This window comes from Haliotis asinina, chromosome 9 (assembly GCF_037392515.1).
Source record: "Haliotis asinina isolate JCU_RB_2024 chromosome 9, JCU_Hal_asi_v2, whole genome shotgun sequence".
Taxonomy (NCBI): domain Eukaryota; kingdom Metazoa; phylum Mollusca; class Gastropoda; order Lepetellida; family Haliotidae; genus Haliotis; species Haliotis asinina.
The window spans coordinates 43,039,946-43,063,489 of record NC_090288.1 but is presented as its reverse complement, the minus strand read 5'-3'; the positions used below and the strand labels follow the sequence as shown (position 1 = coordinate 43,063,489).

At 37.0% G+C, this 23,544-nt stretch overlaps 1 protein-coding gene across 7 annotated transcripts in view; it reads right to left on the bottom strand.

Moving 5' to 3' along the window:
* Window positions 1-23,544, bottom strand: part of LOC137296807 (hepatocyte growth factor receptor-like) — a 121,265-nt gene that overhangs the window by 43,752 nt on the left and 53,969 nt on the right. For 4 of the 7 annotated variants that reach the window (XM_067828669.1, XM_067828674.1, XM_067828672.1 and 1 more), the window contains exons 1-2: window positions 15,498-15,801; window positions 7,169-8,233 (exon numbers count right to left, since the gene is read on the bottom strand). In XM_067828669.1, the coding sequence (XP_067684770.1) occupies window positions 7,169-8,209 (1,041 nt within the window). In that variant the 5' untranslated portion in view covers window positions 8,210-8,233; window positions 15,498-15,801. Of the gene's footprint in view, window positions 1-7,168; window positions 8,234-15,497; window positions 15,802-23,544 lie in introns of those variants that run through there. The other 3 variants (XM_067828671.1, XM_067828670.1, XM_067828676.1) reach the window with 1 other exon arrangement.

Here is a 23,544-nt window from a genome sequence, read left to right as displayed (position 1 = left end):
GACAAGCATAGTCGCCTTTTATGGCAAGCATGGGTTGCTGAAGGCCTATTTTACCCCGGGACCTTCACGGGTCTGACTTCAAAGGCTCTCCACCAATGAATGTTCTGTTTTGAAATAAACTGTAAACACCAAAACCTTATCAGCAATCATTTTCCGAGTCCTACTACCATGCCCAAATGCCCAAATCAGCTGAGCTTCATGATCACAACTCAGTGTGAGTCTGACAAAATACTCACTGTCACAAACACTGGTTGTCTGTATTAGCATTTTGTCTGATGACTAACATTTAAAATTCTGATATTTCAAACATGTCAAACATTGTCAAACTTGATTAGCTAAAGCTTTGAACCAAAATGATATCAAATTGAACTTTGAGCAATGATCTAACAAAGTGTCATTTCTCTTGCAAGCATCCACTCAAGTCGGTATTTTTCAGCTGAATTCATTTCAGTGGAACTGCAACAACAGCCTGCCGGGATTTTACTCTCATATCACATACCAAAGAAATCACAAATGATTCTAACAAATGCACCACATTTTTGCAAGGACACAGTGAATATTTTGCTTAAATATAAAATCTGTCATTCTCATAATGTTATATCATCCAGATATGGTACTTTGCTTCAGTTCTTCCAAAGATTCTGGGTTCCAGTAACCCTATGCTAAAAATATTTTTAGAGGAACCCAACAAATTTTTATTGTGGCACATAAACTATACCAAGAAGCCTTGGTTCCCCTGGGAGTACTATTAACCTTAACCCATGGCAATCAAGGGCATTTAATCATTTAAAAAGATTCTATACATCTAATTAAATCTTTAAAATGTATATATAATATTTTATCAGCCTGAGCCAACAGCAATGTAACATTTTTTTTTGTCAATCCGCATGGATAGGAAATGCTATAAAACAAGTAGTCTATCATTTTCTCCGAAAAGGATTCAAAGGCCAAACTGAAGTAACTGAAAATTGTTGGTTTTTGAGAAGGCATCAAACCCTGATAATTTGATTACTATGATTTTCACGATAGCTTTAATTACCATCAAGGAATGATCTTTCACTGATGTCTCATCATAAATGTGTGTCATTTCACTGTAAATAAACTAGTGTATATTAGCTTCATTGATTGGGAGAGACCTAATGCAAATTTTTAACATTTCAGTGTACAGTAAATTTTGATACACTTCACAAGACATTACCTCCCTTGGAATGTGGCTCTTTGTGACATCGTGCACTTGGACATCCAAACAATAGTATGGCAGCCATATTGAAAAAAGTTATCGCTAAAATCATTTGTAATGTTAACTAATATTGATGAAAAATATAAAAACAAAACAAAACATTTTGAAGCAAACAGTTTCTTTCCATTAACATTGTTTCCAAACTGAGCAACTGCTCAAGAAAACACCTGGCATTTTTCCACAGTTTCTGAAGTTTAAAACACAAATTAACTCCCCAACTCTCAATTCATTACTTCATCACGCACATCATCACAAATCAAAGCCATGTTCACCAACTTTGTTAACACAAAGCATAAATGAATCTTGTGGAAAACTATTGGCTTGAAAAATTCTTGAGTCTTCCAATCCTTTAGGCTGGTAAAAATTAGTCAGTCATCAAATCTGGCTAAAAAGTTAACTTGATAATGGAGCAGACAGGTCTTGGGTGCAGGCAGCCATAATGCAGTCGACTGCATGCCCTATTAAACTGGAATATGAAGGAGAAAAAAATAGGAAAACTAATCCCATATGACAAAGAAAAAACCCTGCATGGAGCCTGCAATGATGTAGGTTCCTGAAGAAGCTAAGCGAAGAGATCAGGTGCTTGAAACTCCACCACACTGCCCGACATTCCAGATACAGACCCAAGTCAGCAGAAAATATTTCTAAGGTTGTACATTCATTTGCAGAAGAAAAAACAGTTTTCTTGTGAACTCATATGACCTAATATTACACTGATACAATGTTTTAAGCAGTGAATTTTATCATTTTATCAATTGAAGGAAATAACATATGTAACAGAAGTAATATATTTAGAAAGTAAGGAAAATGACTTAATTTCCTCTAAAGATTTTGGGGGCACAACCTGGATATTTAAACAGAAACCTTTTGAGTCATTTTCACTTGATAAATAAATCTCCAACAGCAGAAATATATTTGGCACCAACATGAGATGAGAACGAATATCTCTGCAGAAGGAACTCCATATCTCAAGACAAATTGCTCTTACTCAAATGGCCAATGAACCAGTAATTCTTCCCAAATAAACGTTAATTTCATCTCCAAGAAGAATAAAGTAAATACTTCTCTATCCAGCTTCTGTTAGATTTCAACAAATTATTGAAAACACCACATAACTGCTATCAATCATTCCAGATAACATGATCTCATGTTTTTAGGACACCAAGCCAAAACATGACAATGTTGTGAGATTCCCTTCCAAAAATGAAATGCTGGATGCAATGTAAGTTTTTCTCCAGTTTTGCCGAGAGTAGCAACAAATTCGAACAAGCCTATCACATCATCAAAACATGTCAGTATGGACAGATGGGGGAAGTCATGTAACAAGGGATGAAAGACCATGGAGGGGAGAGGTTTCCTCTACAAACAAAATACACAACTTGCTGCTTCTGAGTGGCTGTCGAGCCATGTGCTTAGCATGAAACAACTCAACACCCAGTCAGCCATGGTGAACAAACAAACTGTCTGTGAATTCAAGTCTCTGCACTTTCTTCTTTCTTCATTAATACAGTAAGTATAATGGCTGAGTAAACGAGGAAGCCAATTTACTTGTCATTGACTACTATTTCCTGTGGCAAGAGTGTTCAGAGCATGGATTTTCAAAGGCAACTTAGCACTAAGATGCTAAGACAGCCGTCAGTTAATGTTAATGCTTGGCACTTATGACTTATGCTAAGAGAGCTTTGACAATCTGGGCCCAGGCAACCATAAAGGAAAGGGCTGATATACAGTTGTTAATTTTTTGCCGTTATTACAAACTAGACCCTCATTTGAATATTCCTTTCACCACGGGACAGTTGTCATGTGTTTAGTAAATCTGTTTCATCATAAATCAGAGACAGCAAAAAATGTTTGTTAGCCACCAAAAGATCATCCCTTTGTTTGTACTTTGCCAGTAATTTAATCGTTATACTTGCAGCTTTGAGATTCTATTTGCTAACAAAATAAACTTTTTCCTTTTTGGATTTAAGTGAAAATTTACATGTTTGTCTAATCAGTTAACTTTCGGTTGTGAAGCATTTCTTCACAGTTGCGTAAACTTTAGAAATAGGAATTCAGCATAGCATCAAAGGAACTGCATGACACCAAAGTGTTGCCCAATGGAGCCATAAACTAACGTGTGATGTTGTCTTTTTCTGCAATCTTAATCAGTGTAATCCACCACCTCCCTCCTTCATGCTAAAACATCTTTATTCCTGTCTCTAATCCCAAGTCCTGAAATCACACATCTTAATTCTAATGACCCCACGCCATGCATCTCCCACCCTGGAGAGGGAGTTCCAGCTCACTTCACAGACATGTGCACATTAAGAAGAGGGGACAAGCATCAAACAGTCAATTGGGACATAAACACTGTGGAATTATGGCTGTGAATCAGCACAACACTGCTTCTGATTAGAAGCATAACCCCATCCTCAATGACACTTGGACTCGCCTCAAAGATAACACAAAACTGGCCATTTTTGAAGGACCACAAAATTAATGCTGGAGTTGAATTAGTCAGTATCTGGAAAATTGCCCATAACAAAAATAAATCACGAGCTGATATGCAAACTGATAACAATTGTTAATGGCAAAGTTAAATTTGAAAAAATGATGTTAGGTTTGCAAACATGAAAGGAAATAAATATAACGTAATGTGTAGCAAGACAATGTTAATAAAGGCTAAAAAAATCTACAGATAAATTTATAGCTATTACGAATTTTCAAGCATGAAGATGAAGTTCAATAACGTTGTGAAAAAAAAAAGGTTTTATTAGTCAGATTAATTATACCAGTTGTTGTCACTGCAATCTTAATCAGAAGCTGAAAGTCATCACTGTTTATATGTCAACATGAAGGTCTTGTGTATTGCTTTAATTTTACAAACAGCACATTTAATTCTCAGTTGACTTAATGTTGTGTTTGTCTTTATTTCCATACCCCTTGTTGAAACTCCAGGACACGTTATGAGTGCTTTCTGTTTTCAAGAAGAAGGAAACTGCTGTTCAATTGTTGAATACATTTTGGATTGTCAAGCAAGTCTTTTCCACCACATGTTCCCTTTAACATCAAACACCATTTTTATTAAAAGCATTCTTATTAGCAGACAGGGCTTTTTTTCATCTCGGAAAAACGGAAACAAAAGTGTTTTGGGAGACGGGAAATTTTCACCAAGCAGCTGACAATTTGACAGCAACTGTTACTAGAACAACTCCAAACAGCCAAGGGCCACAAATAGATGCTCTCTTTGCAAGAAGGCAGCCATCTTGGTTTTAGCACTTCAAGTACTTCATCTGCAGCTTCAAAACAAATGTGCCCTTTCTGCCTCCAGATTGGACTGAAGAACACAAGAGATAGCATCAAATTTTGCAGGGTATTTCTGGAGATGAGTACTAGAATGGGAGCTATCCCATCTGGAATCTGGATCGAGCCCAAGGCACAGACCCAAATGAGGAAACCATCAGCCAAACTACAGCTCTTGAAACTGACTGTAGATCCACAAACTACTTCATTAAACCAGAAGAGACATTAAGCACTTTGAAAATTTCCTACATCTTGATGTCTGGAGATATGTAATATTGAAAAGGAAACCCTTCATTAGTTAAAAAAAAAAACTGCCTCGAATACCATGACCAATGAAAAGTTCCACATCTATCATAAAAAAATTCAGTCTGATGGAAACAAATTATGAGTTAAAAGTATACATGCTATTCTGAAATATTTGACACCTACATTACAACAAAGAGATGAAAAGTTTATCATATTTGTTATCTGTGAGAGAAAGAATGGGGCTATCAAGGAGGAGGTGACATCGAGGGTGGGATGAACACACAGAAGCCCAATAAAATACAATAAACAGACCCCTCCAGGTTACCTGAACAGTTGTGTTTGATATCATAGATTTGTCACAACCAAGTTTGTGGCATGATAGGATAGCCAAGTGGTTTAAGTGTTGGCTCGTCATGACAAAGACCTGGGTTCGATTCACCATACAGGTCCAATGTGTAAAGCCCATTTCTGGTGACATTACTGGGATATTGTTAAAAGTGATGTAAAACCATACTCATTGACAACCCATTTTGTTGTAAACTAAACATAGCCTCAATTGTAGTCTCATTACAGAACCCTTTTTAAAAAGAAAATATATATAAATAAATAAATTAAAAAGGTTTTCCTTCAATAATTCAAGAAGCAAACAGACGCAACACCAAAGAGTGCTCTTTCAGTCAAGAGGCACCTCTTCTCAGTTTTTTTTTTTTCTAGTCAGCAGCGGCTGTGGTGCTTAGAGCCTACAGAGACGGGGTCAGAAGATAGAGGCTTGGATGTTTGTTATCAAGGGCAGCTGCCAGCATAATTCAAGGAACTCAACTTACAAATCACTTTCCCTTAACCAGAAGTACACATGCATGCACCAGTTCTGTTTGAAGTTTCCAAAGTCTTCCTTGTGCCAGGCTCATACACAATCCACCATAAAAATGATATGCAAAATGGAAACAAAAGATAGAACATAAAATGTGATTAGATTTGCAGCAGAACCTCAAGCTATTGATTCTGCTATGACCCAATACATAACTCACCTTCATTCAGATGCCAATGTTGTACACATATCAGTCTGGGTGTATGTACGCTAGACCCCCTTGGGTTTATTTTGTCAATGTGTAAACATAACACCAGAACTTAATGTGATCTTTGCTTTGAACCACAATGAAGATGCTGAACTCATGAAACATGACCTCTATATTAGCAATGGAAAACAAAAAGTAAATGACTACAAAGTATTTTACTTATGTTCAAAAATATATAATATATACTCTTAAAAAAAAAGTAGGGATCTTCATTTTTTTGGGTGTATTTACGATTAAAAATATTTAGGAGATTTATCGGAGTCAATCAATGTTGATATGATATTATTGAATGTTTTGAGATTGCATCACCATTTGCACTTCCTTACAACCATAGTTATTTGGAATGTAGTCACTTCTGAAAGATGATTGGTGTATTGCATGTAATTTGCATGTATACGACCAGAAGCAAACACTAACAAATGTGTGATACAAGATGAGTGTCAAAATCAATGTCCTAAGTGATTTTTTGACATTGAAAAAACGTCAAAAAACAAGAATGTGTATGGGGCTACTGCGTTGTGCACGTGTATATTATGTGTTGTGTTTAGGGGTGGTAATAGAGGGAAATGGTGGTGTGTTCCTTGAAACATCCTTGAAACGTTTGTAATGTTTGTTAACATTCACACTTCCTATCCAAATTGAAAGTTTATCCAAAACAGACCCTATTTTACAGAACACTTCTAAGACTTAGACTTCAGTAATAGTTCAAGAATGGGAGAGCAGTCATTAAACATTGTGGAAAATACTGCTCAGGAACGCCATATATCTAGTACTAGAACTGCTGTAAAGGGAACACCAACAAGAGACAGAAACATCTTTCTACAATAACAGTCAATACTTTGCCCTATCACCCTTACAGAAACTTAAAACTGTTTTCCTTGTTGAAACTTCCAAACAACTTGACACTGGATTTTTTTATCAGCGTGATCCTGTTTCCCCGAATAGATTCCTCTGAAATGCCTTGCAGAGGGCATGGAAGTGAAGCTCAGTTTGGCCATCAGTTCTATTGTGTCTATCCAGTAGGGAAATGTCAGTCATGGTTACCCCACAACATCTGTGATGGATGCAGTGGCTGATACCCTTCAGGTTCCATGAGGGTGATCTTTCTCATCACAGACACAATTATCTGCTTAATTACAATGGTGGTATTCAGCTTCTACTTCAAACATTACACCTTTTCGTCTGTGAAATAGATCATTTTTAGTGGGCAATCAAAACCTTCCTGTGTAACCATTAAAATCTGGAATAGGACTCACGTTGTTGGTTTCTTTAATCAATTTTTTACACTGAAATACATGCAAAAGTGATTAAAAATACTCACAGTTTTCTTGCAGGTGTGTCTCTGTGTGTAGAACTCGGGTCCAATTGTCCCTTTGCCCTGAAAGCAGTCGCTGATCGTCTTGTTGAACAATTGATCAATCTCTGCCATATCATAGTCACAAAACGCAGAAGTTCCTGGTGGCATCGTGGAAGAGCTGATGTTCTGTGAGATGATTGTGTACAGCTTGCCCTCTTGAAGGTGCACACCCTGAATGATGTTGTACCTCTGACCACTGGCATTTTCACAAAACATTGGCAGCTCTACATATGAGTAAAAGTACTTGTCCTCTTGACAAATTCGGCTGATCTTGGAAATATACCTGGTTGAATTTACATTTTCTTTCTGCACAGACACAAAATAGACAAATCCTTCATATGAGAAACCATCCACAAAACGAATTTTATAGGTTGTACGGAACTTTTCCAATATGTTTTTCTTGGTTGCTCCAAAAGAATCTCGATAAGAAAACTCCAGGTCAGTTAGTCGTCTGCTACTTAAACTTGGAACCATATCTCGATATACCCTCATTCCATTACTGCTGTATGTCGCTGCAACGTACAAAGCAGGTTCCGAATTCACACTGGGTGCAATGAACATGACACTCGATGATTTATCATTAGGCACCACAGGCTTGAGGACTAACTTTTCAACATGGGTAATATTTTTCAATGAAACCTTTTGGCAAAATCCATGAAAAAGACTAGAGCATAAAATAAGTGAGTTTTGCATAGAGTCAATGACTAAACCTTTGGTCTGGCTATTAGTCTCTCTTTTTTCTTCCTTGCAGGTAATTAATGGTGGTGGGCACTGAGAGTTATCTTCCCTTGGTCCTGTTGAGGCACTCTGAATGAGAGACAGTTCTGAAGAAAGTTTATGCAGTCTGTTGGTAGCACCTACAAATATATTCCCTGTTTGAGCATGAAGGGCTATATGTTGAAGTTTCTTGCCACTCGGGTCTCTAAATGTCCGTCGCACTTTCATTGTGGAACACAAACAGAGTCCTGTTGCTAACAGCAACACACACAAATAGGAAACAGCCATCTTAGATTATGAGATGATCCTGATCTGCAACAAGAAGGAAGAAATTTAAATTTTGTGCCAGCAATAAAGCTTTTCACTGAAGGGAATTCCTGTAAAGGGCACACCATTTCATACGTCACAATATGAATAATTCATTCCTTTCAGAGAAGCTTACAATAAAATAACTAATCAACTAATTGACAAACAAATGTCAAATTGTTCACAAAGAAAAAGGGCAGCTGCACAATCATGCAGAAAACTGTTATTAGTCAACAGGAAACAACTTCAAAGAATGTTCTCCATTTTCCAATCATACGGTTACAAATTTTCATAGCACCAAGCAAATCACCCTCTATATGTCACGTTTTTGTCAAAGTGAGGAGAGTGGCTCGCTTCAGGCTGGACTCATTTATGAGTTATGAATGTGTTGGGCATCAAAGTCTCAGTAACAGCTGAGGTTATGCTCTCTGCAGCTAACACCAAAATCAGCATTGCGCTGCAATTGCAGCTGAACAGGAAGTGTGCAACCTGCACATAAAAATGCACCTCCACTGGGCTCAGATATCTGCAAACTCCCAACTGCCTTATCATCAAACAGCTTTTTCTCTAAAAATTTTAATTTCCTGATCATTAAAGCATGAGCGAAGCAACTGCTGAGTTCTTTCTGGACAGCCTTGGTCTTATCTAGACATGGTGCTGAGAACACAGACTTGGGAGGAGAAACTCATTGGTGAATATTTATCAACATGTAACAACTTTTACTAAGAATATTCATGTAAGAAATGTCATAAAGATAAACAAGTAGTTAATTTTGATGTAAAGTGCGAGAGTATATCATCACGTTCACAGATAGGATTTCCTCAATCATATTTTATCGGTTCAAGTAAACCTCTTTCATATAAAAGGTTTCTTCTGGAACATTTGCCTGAGCATGGACTGAGCTGACCCAACTTATCAAACTCTTAACATGTTTGGAAAATTTCCTTGATAGCAGACATAAAACAACAACCATGTTCAAAATCTGATCCTTATGCACCTTAAAGGAAACATGAACAGCTGGTATTTTAGTGTGTAAAATTACAGAATGTTTTCCCTAATTTCAATGCAAAAGATTTTATTGAGTCCAAAAGAATTCATCTGTGAAAATCTTAAAAGGTTTGAAAACATTTCATGGATATTGACATCATGTCATTTTGGGGGCAGTGGGGTAGTCAAGTGGTTAATGCCGCCGTTCATTATGCAGAAGCCCCAGGTTCGAATCTCCAAAAGGGTACTTTGTGTGAAGACTATTTCTTGTGTCCTACCACCGTGATATTGCTGGAATATTACTAAAAACAGTATAAAACAACACTCACTCACTCACGTCAATGTGACTGCCAATATGGTACACACAATATTGTGTATAATTCTTTAAATAACATGCGTTCCCTCCAGAATGTCAGAGCTAAAATTGGTTTGATCGTGAAATCATTTCTTGTTTCCAAGACCCTTCTTACAGTTCACGTGAACACAAGTTATTGATTCTCTTCATCTCATAAGGATGGTGCTTTTAAATAAATTAAACTGCCATGGAATATTGAATATTTGATGATATGAAATGTTCAAACAAGGCTAATGTTTAACACTAGAAACGCAGTTTGCAAACATATCTAATTAAAAAAAGGCAGATCCTTTTCAAAATACACAATAATGGGTAAGGTTCTTGCTCATCATGCCACAGATCTGGGTTCAAATCCCGACATGGGTACAATGTGTGAAGCCCACGAAGAAGCAACGTAAAACTCTCTCATATGTTTTTTTCAATGCTATTGTCATCAAACTATTTTATCAATTCCTCGATCAGATAAAACCTGCTGACAAAAAGCAGCTCTCCAGTCTAATTATCACAAGCTTCTCCCTCTTTTTTCAAAATAAATAGCTTATCTGTTTTGAGTCAACCTGTGTATGGCAACGAGGTGAATCTTTAAGGCTTACAGGTTATACATACTGTCAGTCAGACACACCTGAGAAGATAACATTAACCTGTAGGCATCACTGACTTGCAGTTATCTGTGTGGCTGCACAAACCTGCTCTATGTTTATACACTGCCCAGCCTTTTTGTAGGTAGATACTGCAAGCACCTGCTGAGCAGATCAGCCCAACCTCGTTTCAACTTTGCAGAAACATTTCCCTAACTGATCTTAGCTTCGCCCTTCCTTTCCCACATTTAGTGGCTGTTTATTTTTAAATGTCTGCCTTTCATCGTTTTTACTGTGACTGTTTAGTCACATGGTTGACTATAGCCTCTCCTCTTGCTGACACAAAATATTTATTGTTGGCTCGTTAAAATCTACAGACATTTCTAAAATATCTCAAAGGAATACTTACAAACCAACATGTCATTTTTATCCTATGTTCCCTTGAAATTGTTCATTGAAAAATCAATAAAATAAACAATAATTTGCAAGGTTATAATGACATCACAACTTCAGAAAATAAAAACAGAATTCAACCTTTCATGAAATCTATTGTGAAACAGGATAAAATCAACTCAACAAAAAACCATGGCTCATACAAACAACTATTAAGCACACAAAATCAGCTATCACACAGACACAATCAATTGTTGCTCAGGCAAAATCAATTGTCATATTTGGACAATCTTTATTTAGATGCAAACAATCAACAAACAATGGACAACAAGATCAATCAGCTATCCAACAACAGTTGTCATTCCAATATAATTGATCAACAGCATACAAGAGAAATCACACGTCACAAAGGACAAAGTCAAGCAGCAACTAGTTCTACAGGGAGGTCCATGCTTGTAAAGAATGGTGATTATATTGATAACATTGTTTCCATTTACTGTCACACTGGCTGCACCAGCATTAAGAGGTAATCCTATTAGAGCAGAGGCATGAGATGCACCTGTGATGTGGAGCCATGTTTACGGAACATGCACATAAGCTTTGTTTAAGATGGTTGGATATGAGATCAGAGGATTCCAGCAAGCTAACAATCACACATTACCCTTTTTTGTCTAGCCTGTACATGAATCAAATAATTAAATTTTCTTATTTCAGAGTTCTGCTGTGATGTAATGTACTTAATTCAAAGTTCTACCACCTGTTTTGGTAAATATGGTGAAAATAATTTTGGTAATTGATATCTTTGAAATATTTTACAAAATATATATACACACAAATCTATATACACCAAACATGTCAGATCTAGTTATCTAACAAAATTTTGGATCCTCATCAAAATAATATCAACAAACAATTTTGAATTTTTGCACAACAAGAGGCAAAGGCTGACTTCATATTTCTGTGATCTTGGACTGGTAGTACAATGATGGAATAATAATTGAAACAAATTCATTATTATTTAATATGTCACTTAGCTGGAACATGGCTGGGTGCATTGTAAAACCAAATTAAACAAGAAGACACAGTCATCAATATCCCCTGCATTACCTCCAATTTCAGTCTAAGTCACACTTGTTGCTAAGATAAATGTGCACGGACAGACGGGGTGCATTTTAATACCCCCTGCAGAATGCATCGCAGGGGATAACTAATAATTAATATACTGCTTGTAGCGGTAATAATTACTAATGAAGGTGGGTATCACTCCATGATAATACAAACATACTAAATATGGTCTCTTGAACAGTCACGTACATACAAATTCTATAGTTTCCCACATATTTCAATTAAAAAAACCCCCAAAACGCTGTTTCCCAGTTTCACAATAATTAATGTTTCTCTGTTACAGACAACTCTGGCTTAACATCACACTTCTCTATCTCCAGCTGGCAATGGTTGCATGCTTGTCTTGTACCATGGAGTACATATTTTGTCATATTCTATCTCCCCCTTCCCTGTAGATCCATCAACTGGATTTGTGAGTGTCGTTATCTAAGTGGCTTGATAGAGCTGGTAATGAGCCTGGCCTGAGACTACAAGCCTTACATAATGCTCTGATGGCATACAGGGGTATAGCTGACAGCCACAGTGGAGGCACGGCTGCGGGGCAGGGGGAGGGGGAGGAGGTAAGGCTGCCTTCCAGGAAGGAAGAGACCAGAGGGGTTTGGGATGGAAAGGAGTAGTACACACCTAGATCACATCCTGAGCTTATATCTAAGAAGTCATTTAGCCCACCTTATTTCTCACCTTCAACTTAAATACTTCTAAACAAAGAATAGTCCTAGGGTTCATTTTCACTATCCCTATCTGTGTGCAAGAGGGAAAAAGGAAAAAAGAAAGTGAAAGAGAAAGAAAGAAAGAAGGGTAAAAGAAGGAAACTGTACTAAATAATCAAAAAACAATCCATTTGGACAAAAAAAGCTAAATTTCAGCTCTGCAATATATAATACACATTGAGTACAGAATCTGATTTGAATTATTTCATATCACGGGTGACTTCCTATCCTAGGTTTGGGTGTTGAAGATGTTTTTCCCTGATGCATCAGTAACGTGGTATGAGAACACTGATGTTACTAACTGCAGACTGGAACATAACTGTCAGACCTGCAAACAAACACAACTGGGCTACCTAAACTTCAGCTTAAGGAGTATGAATAATGCTCCAAGGGTGCAAGTGAAAAGGATGCATTAAAACAGATAACATGTTGAACATTTCTTACAGTAACAGTTGGGAGTTTCAAGAAAAGACACCATAAAACCCTTTAAGGCAAAGAGGTGCTGACTGGATTGTACAAGGAGCATATTAACAGATATTGAAAAGGTGAAGGTGGTAGCTTTTTATGTGACATATTGAAAGTGGAGGGGACAGGTTTGGGGGAGGGGTTTGGGGTGGGGGACAGGCACATAAAATGAACCACAGAACCACAGTTGTAGGGTCAGGGATTATTATGAATGGTTGCAAGGGATGAGAAGCACTTGGTGACCAGATGGCATGCTGTGTAACTCAAAGGTCTAGTTCAAGTGCTATACTCATATCCTGGAGTTAATTGCATTTTTATTGTTTTAATGCTTTTTGAAGTCATCTTTTGTAAAAAGCTATTTGTACAAACCTGCATGAATCAATACTCATTTAAAGTCTGAATGAACAAAAACTATTTGAATTTGTCCTTGGGACCTCTTTAATTCTAATGACAATAAAAAAAGGTTATTTCACACAATTAAGTCACAGTGATGAGGTAAGTGCAATTTCACATTTGTAGAACTGTTTTCCAGATGTAATATATTTGATGACAAAGTTGAATGAAAGGCCTAAATACAAAGTTTAAAATGGAAACTACTAACCCAACAATCGAGCACACAAGGGTAGTGACAGGAAGATGAAAAACTGAACTTCAAAAATCTTTTCACTGACACAGTTATTGCTGCAAGAAGTCAGCAGTATTATTGTATTTTCAAACGCATCCAAATTACACCTGTGGTCCACAAGCAGCCATTACCTATGTACAATTCTTTGTGATGACATACAAGATATGTTCTCAGAGATCCTTTCATAGGAAAAGATCATGGGCCATAAATTTTCCTTTATCAAGAAACAGTTTGCCCCTTTTATCTCACAGGAAGGTAAATCAAATTTGTCTGCCACAGTCTTTTATCCACTGGTTATACACTCAGGTATTTAATTTAATTGATGGGAAACTCCACTCATGGGATTACAGGTAACATCCCAAGGTGTATATGTATGGCTGCAAGTAAATAAAAAAAGAATATGTCCAACTATTTCAGGATTCAACAGAAAGATTGAAGAGGTATAATCTTTTCTATTTAAACATATTTGGGCTTTGCAGCATCTCTTTGCAGAGTGACTTTGTGTATATGCCTAATCAGAATTTAATCGCATCATAAACTGTTGGGTACTGAAAATAAAGCTAAGAAGTCTGACTATTGTTTGACAATATTGTTATCATAAGTGTGTTGAGGAAACTAAAACCAAAAGCATATAAAAAACTGAAAATACATGAGCTGGATCATACATAACCTTATGTACATGAACAAATACAGTCCATTCTTTGATTTCAACATTAGGGTAACCTATTTAATTTCAGGGAGTTTCAAATTTGTTTTAATGATACTTTTCACAGACTGTACATACAGGATGTTGGTTGTATTAGTTTTCAGGCATTACATTGTTGCTACCATTTCCTTAATTTTATTTTCTGTGAATCAGAATTTTTTGTGCAATGTAGCAAGGTGCAAAATTAACATGCATATTTACTGTAGGGAACTCTGTGACCCTAAACATTTAAAAGCATGACTTTACACAGACATATTACTATGTATTTACATTCCAGTGCATTTAAACCACATTGTTCCCTGAAACGTCGAAAGCTCTCTTTTTTCTGATAGAAATGCCATGCATAGAGAAAAATGTTTTGTGGAAATGTCAAGTGTTACAGGATATAAACAGAAACCATGAATACATCTGAAGTTGTAACAGTGAGGACTTGGTCAGCTCTTCAACTTAGGCCTTTTAAACAGGCATTCTAACCATAACAACACAGCCTACTTCAAAGTGATATTTTTTTTAATTCCCCAACAAAGAATAAATGGTATATTCCCTGTGCCGTGTGTGTTAAAATAATCCATATCTAATAAAAAGCCATTTATGTTATGATTGTAAAGCAATACTAACCAATCAAAAGAATCTTTTTATTAATACATCTTGAAAGCTTGGTTCTTGCAAAAGCATTTTCATCAAAAGATAGCAAGGCTAGTGTAAATGCAATTAACAGTTTTTTTCCCATAGAAATAACCACATATGTATTATGAGAGGAGGAGACAGTCCAAAGTCAACACATAACACATGTATAAAGTTTGTTAAGGTCATAATACCACTAACAAAATATACATGGATATTCTTTACTGACTCACAACAAAGGTCTCTTATCGCTAACACAAATATCTAGCATGGGTGGAGAAACATGGCTACTGAAATATCTTTATTGGAAACTTATAGTGCTATTAAAGTTAGCTTAGAAGAGCCTTATGGCCCATCATTTGATAAACCTGGAAATTTCCTGAATAACAAATACAAAGCAATTGAGATACCTTAGTACACTGTTCATGTACTTGAAAGCTTCGTGCAGTTTTGATTCAAACAATTTATGCAGTCAAAAACAACAATTACATTATCTATGGTTGTCCAACCATTCATACAAAGAAAACCCCCCCAAATCCAAACATACACATAATGAGGTGTGGATGTGATGGCATGCAATTCATTAAATTTATGAATTTGAACAAGATCAGGGTAGGGATTATCATTTCACATTAGGCTCGGTTTCCAGAATCTATTGCAGGCCACAATCACCAAACAAACACATAAATCCATGACACCTACCAGAGCAAATATCACTTCATGGACAGACAGCTCTCCAGAAATCGTAAACTATCCTCCAGCTATGGCCAAGGAGCTGGTAATCTCCCAAAGGACAAGTCTTTGGATGTGTGACTCGACCCTATCTGCTGCTTCAAATAACCAAGGAGGGGCCACAGTGTCCCCAACAATCTATTCTGAAGCAATTACAGCAGGACAAAGAGAAGAATCTCCCACCCAGCTCAATGTCTTGTCCTGCAGACTTCATTCACTTGTTGTGCGTCTGCCTGTTTGAGTTATATCCACAGCAGACGTGACTGAGGCAGACGTATTAACCCTTTATAACTAGTTAACCTTATCTGCTTCAAACTGGATGATTATTGACAGTCTGGATTTGTAGGTATGCTGCTGACAGATGTATTAACCCTTCACTGGCTAAATCTCAAATCATATTTAACTTCTGACAGCATAAGCATTACTGAGGCTGATATGTTAACCACTTCTAAATCATCAGCTGTTTTACTCCTACAGTTATGAATGACTTTTACATTAGTGAGATGGTATATAAAATATATGCAATCACCTTACCCTAATGACACAATTTACAACATTAACACTGGAGCATAAATATCAGATGAGAGCCTATCAGCATGGATTTGGCAAAAACTGATGAGTTGCTTAAAGTGAACATTCTTAATTTCAAAATTCATCTTAAGTTTCAGTTCATCATTCCTGAAAAACTTAACTTGTCCTTGGCATGTAACACAAATAATTTCCACAATGAGGCTGCCATATCATTTCTACTTTAGCAAAAAATGCATCAACATGCACATCAAACAATTACAATGGACTTGCCTTACCTATCACCTTAACTAGTTTTGACATAAATTGAATGTAAATATTTCAGTCACAGTTGAGATCTGATGAATCCACAAACATGGTAGACAAACAATAAACAATAAACATAATACACACACACAAAAAACCACCCCAAAAACATAGCCCTAAAGTTGAGAGTTGAAACTTGGTTGAGTACTGGCTGCTGGAATGGGATTATATGAGTGGAACTGAGAGAGGGTTGGGGTGTTAAATATATATGCTTTGAGGACTCTGAGATGGACTGTTCATTTAAAACAGAAAGGGTTAAGTAAGATGCTGAGGTACAGCCTTGCACTGCATAAATACAGCCATGGGTAGAATTGCACTCAGGGAAATCAGCACTGTTTTATCTCAGGGAGATATACCTTTTTATTCCACTCTTCACCAGGATTTACTTTTTTATACAATTTTTTAACCTCTGAAAACCAGAGATAATTCCCTCTTGGCAGAAAGCTAGTTTCAATCATGCTCTGGGAAACATAGGGATAGGCTCTAGTCAAGCATTCAACAGTATCAAGTATCAATATACAAAATCTTACACAATGACAGAAATAGGACGTAAAACACACTGCAACAAAAACACAGTTTGGATAATCAGTCATTTGTGAGAATTAAATTATCCATAATTACAAATTAAACATTTGTCATGATTACATGGCAAACAACACTTAGTTTGATTGACAGGTATCACTACACTTCATTGACATCTAACTTGGAAGTCTCAATCCAAATCAACACATTCAACTACTGATTCATCTTGTCATTTAAGTCATACCTGTCATTTAAGTTGTACTTAAGTTGCAATAATACAGCCGCAGGAAACCAGTAGCAAAACTAATAATCTGTCTTTGTGCTTCCTCCCCCATATGGGTGGAATATTATGAAGGGCGGCATAAAACTAAACTCAACACGGGTGTATCACCTCATGAGGCCATAAATAATTTCAGCTGTAACAATCTGCACCATTGAAATTACTCATAATGCTTTTACTCAGTGGAGTGCCATTTACACTAATGTATTGTCTCTGAATACATATAATTTTGACAGTAACAAAAATCCCATTCAAATTGATGAAAGTGTGAGATGGGTGGGTCCAAAAATCTAGACTTGCACCATGTAGTGCTTTAAGCATTTCCAGGGAGGGCAAGGCAATAGGGAGGAATAACGCAGTTCATGGACTGTGAGACAGGCTGGAGTATCAGTGTACTGACAAACTCTATGTTGTAGCAGTGCCTTATGACAAGTTTTACTTTAACCAACTTCTGTACACCATAACCAACTTATACACTAAATATATAATGCTCAACTGAAATGACTGAAGATTGGTTGCAGTGACCAAACGACCAAGCAATCGATCACCGATTCTAACAATCAAATGCTAACAACTTTGGAACTCCAGTGTTAATCTTTGAAACACTTGACATTAGAGCATATCTTCAAAGTTGTCAGAGCCTGAAAACTTGTTTCATTCTGAGAAAAATCACTTCAATCACTGAAAAGTCATCTCTAAATATTTCTTGAAAACTCCAGGAAGTTTATGTTCATGATTTACAAGTATTACTATTACTCATCACATTGAAGTGGCAAAATGCATTATGCTACACATATCTGCAATAACAACCTGAATTGGAATACATGTATCTGAAAAAAGACACTAACCAATTTCTTTCGATGATTGTTCATTGGTAATGAAGCAATCACCAATTGTGAGATTGTACCAATTCCCAAGACTATATATAAATGTAATGGTATTGTTCATGGCACATTTTTTAAACATGAATAGCTTTCATGCATCAATAAACTTATTTTTTATATTATAACCTTATCATCAATGGATATTTCACCATACATCCTCATCAACATTGTATATTACACATATCAACCTTTCCATAAAGGTATTTTCCATATAACCTTCCCATCAATGTACATTTCACAAAATCTGCTTACCATTAGTAAATAACAGAAGATGCATACCATTAATGAATTGATACAATGTAAAACCTGACCTTTGCAATCTGTATTGCATCATTACTTATACATATAACACCCATAACATCTCACCCATACTTTCAAGACAGTCTGCATCCAACACAGTATAACAAAGTTGCTGATGCAAACACTAGATGAATCTACAGATGACAAATCATTAGAGGACTCAGTTTCAGGTTCTGTAAGAAAGCTTCAGAGTGTTTATTATCAAACAGATGTAGATGCGCCCATCTTTTAACAACAGAAGTCATCACAGCTGCTGTGTATGGTTCATCAAAGTGCGTGGCCATTCTCACTGAAAGTGTTACTTGAGGCGGACACAATGAGTTGATAGGGGATCCCTGTGCTTTGAAGTAGCAGCTGCACCCTGGTGGTGCAGCAAAGTGTGCATGTGTGAGAGCAGCGAGACCACCCCTACTTAGCTGTCTCAGTCTACCATAATGGTGTTTGCGAAATCTCAGGATCTTGTGGCCTATGTTTCCAATATTTAGCGGAGTTTGTCTGCATACCTGTTGGCCTGAAACCATATGACTCTCTCCAACACCTGGAGAAGTACTTCCAAAGTGCTTTTCATCTGAATAAAACTTCAGCTGAAAAAAGGCTACAAAACACTTTTGCAAGGCAATTCTAAAACAGAGACTAAATGCGTTAAAAGTCTATTTATTACACCAAATATAACACATACCAAAAACTGGCAAGCAGAATGGGTTTCTAAAGTAGTTTATAGCAATATTTCATTACGGTCTATCAAGGGACTAATGTGGGATTCAAACTCAGGTCGCTTCCAGCAAATTACTCCACCATACACCTGAGTTGGTTTGGGCCAGACAATCCAGTGATGGAGATAAGATCAATCAATGCTGATGAGATATGATGACACATGATGAATGAAGTCAACCACATTTGTTGTCAGAATGTGTTTGGCACAAATTGCATGAAAACAATAAGGATATGAAGAGCGTCTTAACAAAAACAACTGACCCAGACAAGAAGACAGAAATATTTAACTCAATGTATTTGCATTGATGCATTCAGGAATGTAGAGTACAGACAGATAATTATCAGCAAGATGTTCTCATAAACACAATAAATAACCTTGAAGAATACATCTCTGACATGTTCTTCAGTCTGGTGTGAGGTTTCTGAATACTGCACGAAGTATACCTGTATGAATTGGATGACAAAGCCCTGAGAATGTCACCTGAAGTTTGACAGAAGCTTGGTCCCTCCGGTGTCTGTAATAACAGGGTAGAATGTCTGTAGAGTATTAAGTAGCCCTCTTCTGGGACATCACCCCTCCACCATTGCCTCAGCCCCCTGAAACCCTGAATATCCATGGGGGACACAACATTGGGGTAACATCAGCCAGGCTTTAGTGGGTAAAATCAGATAGGCTGTATTGGTTTACGTACTTATTAGACGTGGTATAGATAACTGTCATGGCCTGTCAGAGTACTAACCCATCCAGTGATGGAGATCTTTATCAGAACACAGATTTGCTGAATAAACAGAAGTTAAACTGTGTGAAAACCTTGGTTCATGGAACAAGCTCTCATAGGAGTATCATTACACAATATCAGTCTCCCATGGTCTTTTCTTCAAGAAGGTCAAAGCTAAATGATGAATATCACTTTCACTGTCGACAAAGGAATTATCACTTTACACCATTATCAACCACACTCCATCAAGTAACAAGACACTACATTTGTTTCATAACGGTTGACATCCATTTTCAGATGTTGTGTAAGATTAATGTCCCTAAAATGTTTAATATCACTAAATATTATCAAAGAAATAGCAAAGGGAGTGTGTTACGTTTGTTTATCTCTGTTTTGGACAGTATTTCCATTATACTACAGTTTGTTTGTTCACCTAGGATTGCAAATCATCATATGGAACTTTAATGATAAAAACTTTGGTGAAACTCATTAATATGGGATAAGTGCTGACAAACCTTGAACTACATGGGGTTAATGTATGATTTGGAACACCAGGATGTGAATAAATTACAGATTCCTTGCACATGAGTGTTTGGTATTAATAAACAATATTTGGACAGGATATTGCTTGAAATGATAATATTGCAATGCCAGTAGGACGTAAATTTCCACAAATGGTTTAGTTCATAGAGTGATTGAGTGAGTTAGAGGCCCCTATTAACAGTATTACAGTTAAGTGGCCTGTCAGCTTAGTGTTTGAGAACCTGCAGTTAAGTAGGTTTCATATGTCAACGACTTCAATGACACTCAGGCACATACATGGTGCAGGTAAACCTAGAAACAAGATACCCACCCAACCCACAATCATCGGTGGCATTGTGTCAAAGGGATGCAACTCTGCACAAAGTATTGTGACACATTTCAAGCCTAGAGCACCAGTGGCTCGATGGACATAGGAATCACCTCAAAATTCACTCTGGATTTAAAAGGGACAAAAATAAAACAAAGAGAAAACATAGCTAATTCTGTTACAGGTCAAGTACACATAGAAGAAGGAACTCGCCCACCACCAAAATAACTCCACACATTCTCACCATTTTGACTCCCCTCGGCCAGAACAGGCAAAGAGATAGAGTTTTACACGGAATTTGTGCTCTTTGCAGTTTACAGTGCAGTAACTTATTGCCAGACAGATGGATGTCAGATCATAAAATGCTGCCACATTTCATGCAAGGGACTAGGAGACAATGGACTTTGATGCTAAGATGGAGAAAAAGGTTCCTCAAAGTGTCTTTGTTTATGGATGTAATTCTAGCTGAATGTTATCAACACAGAGAAAAAGGAATAAATCTGTCAGCACTTCCTACAGACAGAGCAAACATTGCAAGGAGACTTGTGCTGCTGGCAGTGTGTGGAGTTTAGTCTGCCTGACAGAACATGCAGGTGGACAGGGAGAGGCCTGGGGCTGCCCTGATGGATGATGCAGGGGATATACATCGGCATCAAATACCAAAGAGGTGATGCACCAATACGATTATATCCCCACATATGCAGGCAAGGTGATGCCTTGCAATTTCAATATCTGCATTCCAGAAGAATTCATATGGTGAGAGTTGCAAACTTTTATACCTCATATATGTAGAAGTGATAATATGAGCATTATCTGCTTTATCAACAAACAAAAAAGGTGAGTATAATAATAATTATCATAATAAAAATGACAATAATTTAAAGAAACGATTTCCCCCTGTCCAAACAAACCAGCAGAAACTCTCAAGTTCCCTAAGGCAAAATGTTTTCACCTTTCCAACTGTATCTCACCAAACCTGAGGTCCATATATATTGTTCATGTTCTGATGATCTTCTCTAAGTTATGGCATGATACACATACTGAGCTCCTAACAAATAATGACATCGTCAAAATGTATTGCCTTTTCCTATCAGTTATTTCAAGTAGTAAATCTTCATTATTCATAACATTTTAAACAATTATTTTCTGATTAGGAAATAATTATTTTCAACTAATGACTGTTCTGTGTTTCCATGTGTGTAAGTGAGTTTGTAATTTTAGTTTAATGGTGCACTCAGCAACATTCCAGCTATATGATGTCCATCTGTCTGGACCAGAAAATCCAGTGATCAACAGCATGAACAATGACCTACGCATCTGGGATACAATGACGTGTCAACTAAGTCAGCAAGTCTGACCTCCCAATCCCGTCACATCACTTCTTACGGCAAGCATGGGTGATTGAACGTCAATTTAAATCCAAATCTTCATGGATCCCTGTTTTCATGCAGTGCTGTATGCACACATGAATAAATAAAAATGTTTTGTGACATAATCATTGCATGTGTTCTGCAATAGAATGTTTCTGGAAATAACTATTATCTTCAAGTCATATGCAGGAACCTGCAATACTGAATAGGGTAAACCCAGTCCTACTGTACAAGCACAATCCTGCAATGTCTCATTGAGTACTAGCTTTACTCATGGATGTACAATGATTCAGTCACTAAAAGAGTCAAGTCCAGACAGTGCAGTCTAAGGACACCAGCCTGTTATGTCTTTTTTTTAAAAAAAAATATCATTTCAACTATTCATTACTACCTAAGAGACTTGTGCAAGGCTAACTGTACATACTGGTACTAGTATATGTAAGGCACACTTTGTCAACCAGACGTATAAATCTGTTTCTCATTACAACAGGGAGCAAAACTGGTGGTCCAAACAGTCAGGTCTTTGAAGAAAACAAATCCTAGCCATGGGGTCACACCGTCCAAGTGATATGTCAGATGTACGTAACCTTCACACTGACTGAATATATTTGTATTGTTTCCATATCATTATACTACATGTATCCCCTACAAGTGAAACTGTTACAATGAACATCATTCATAGGTGGAATGTATGTGTTCCTTAAAGGAATGCTATGCAATAAATATCTTTAGCACCAGCCAGTCACTGAATGCTTTGGACATCATCTATACCCTGAGACTCTGATCGTTAGTATTGGATGGTGACACAACTTCTCTGTGAGCTGATATGTCTTGTTTTTTTTATTGTCTCAGCAAAGCCAATGTTTATTTTGGCCTCATAAGGTTTGATGGAAAGGAATTTTCTCAAGTGAGCGTAGTTTTACTCAGCAATATTCCTGTTACATAGCAGTAAATAATTGAGTCTGGACAATACAATCCAGTGATCAACAGAATGATCATCAATCTGTGCAACTGGGAACCAATGACATGTGTCAACCAAGCTAGCGAGTCTGACCACCCGATCCCGTTAGTTGCCTTTTGTGACAAGTATGGTTACCGAAGGCCAATATTCTAACCCCGTACATGTAGTATGACTGATGGACATTGAGACACCTTCAAGCTCTGTAACAGTTTCCTGTCTGAATCTACTACATGGATATATACTGATGTATCGATCACTTCCTTTAATGGTTCAGTATCAAACATTCTGTGTACTTTTACTTCAAGATTATCACAAATAATCTGACTTTTCTAAAAACATCAAAACAAACCTTTCAGCAGTCTCACTGTATTGTTGTGAAAGAATAAAAGCTTATTCTGATCTGAGGAATCATGTGTACGATGTCAAATGATGCAAATTAATACATCATGACAGCACACAACATCTATTCAGCTTGGAACTGTTATGCTAAACAATCTAACATCAAACTGCAAGATTTTCATATTTCAATTCAAGGAAATCACAATTGGCAGTCCCACACATCATTAAAGGGTCCATTAATCAC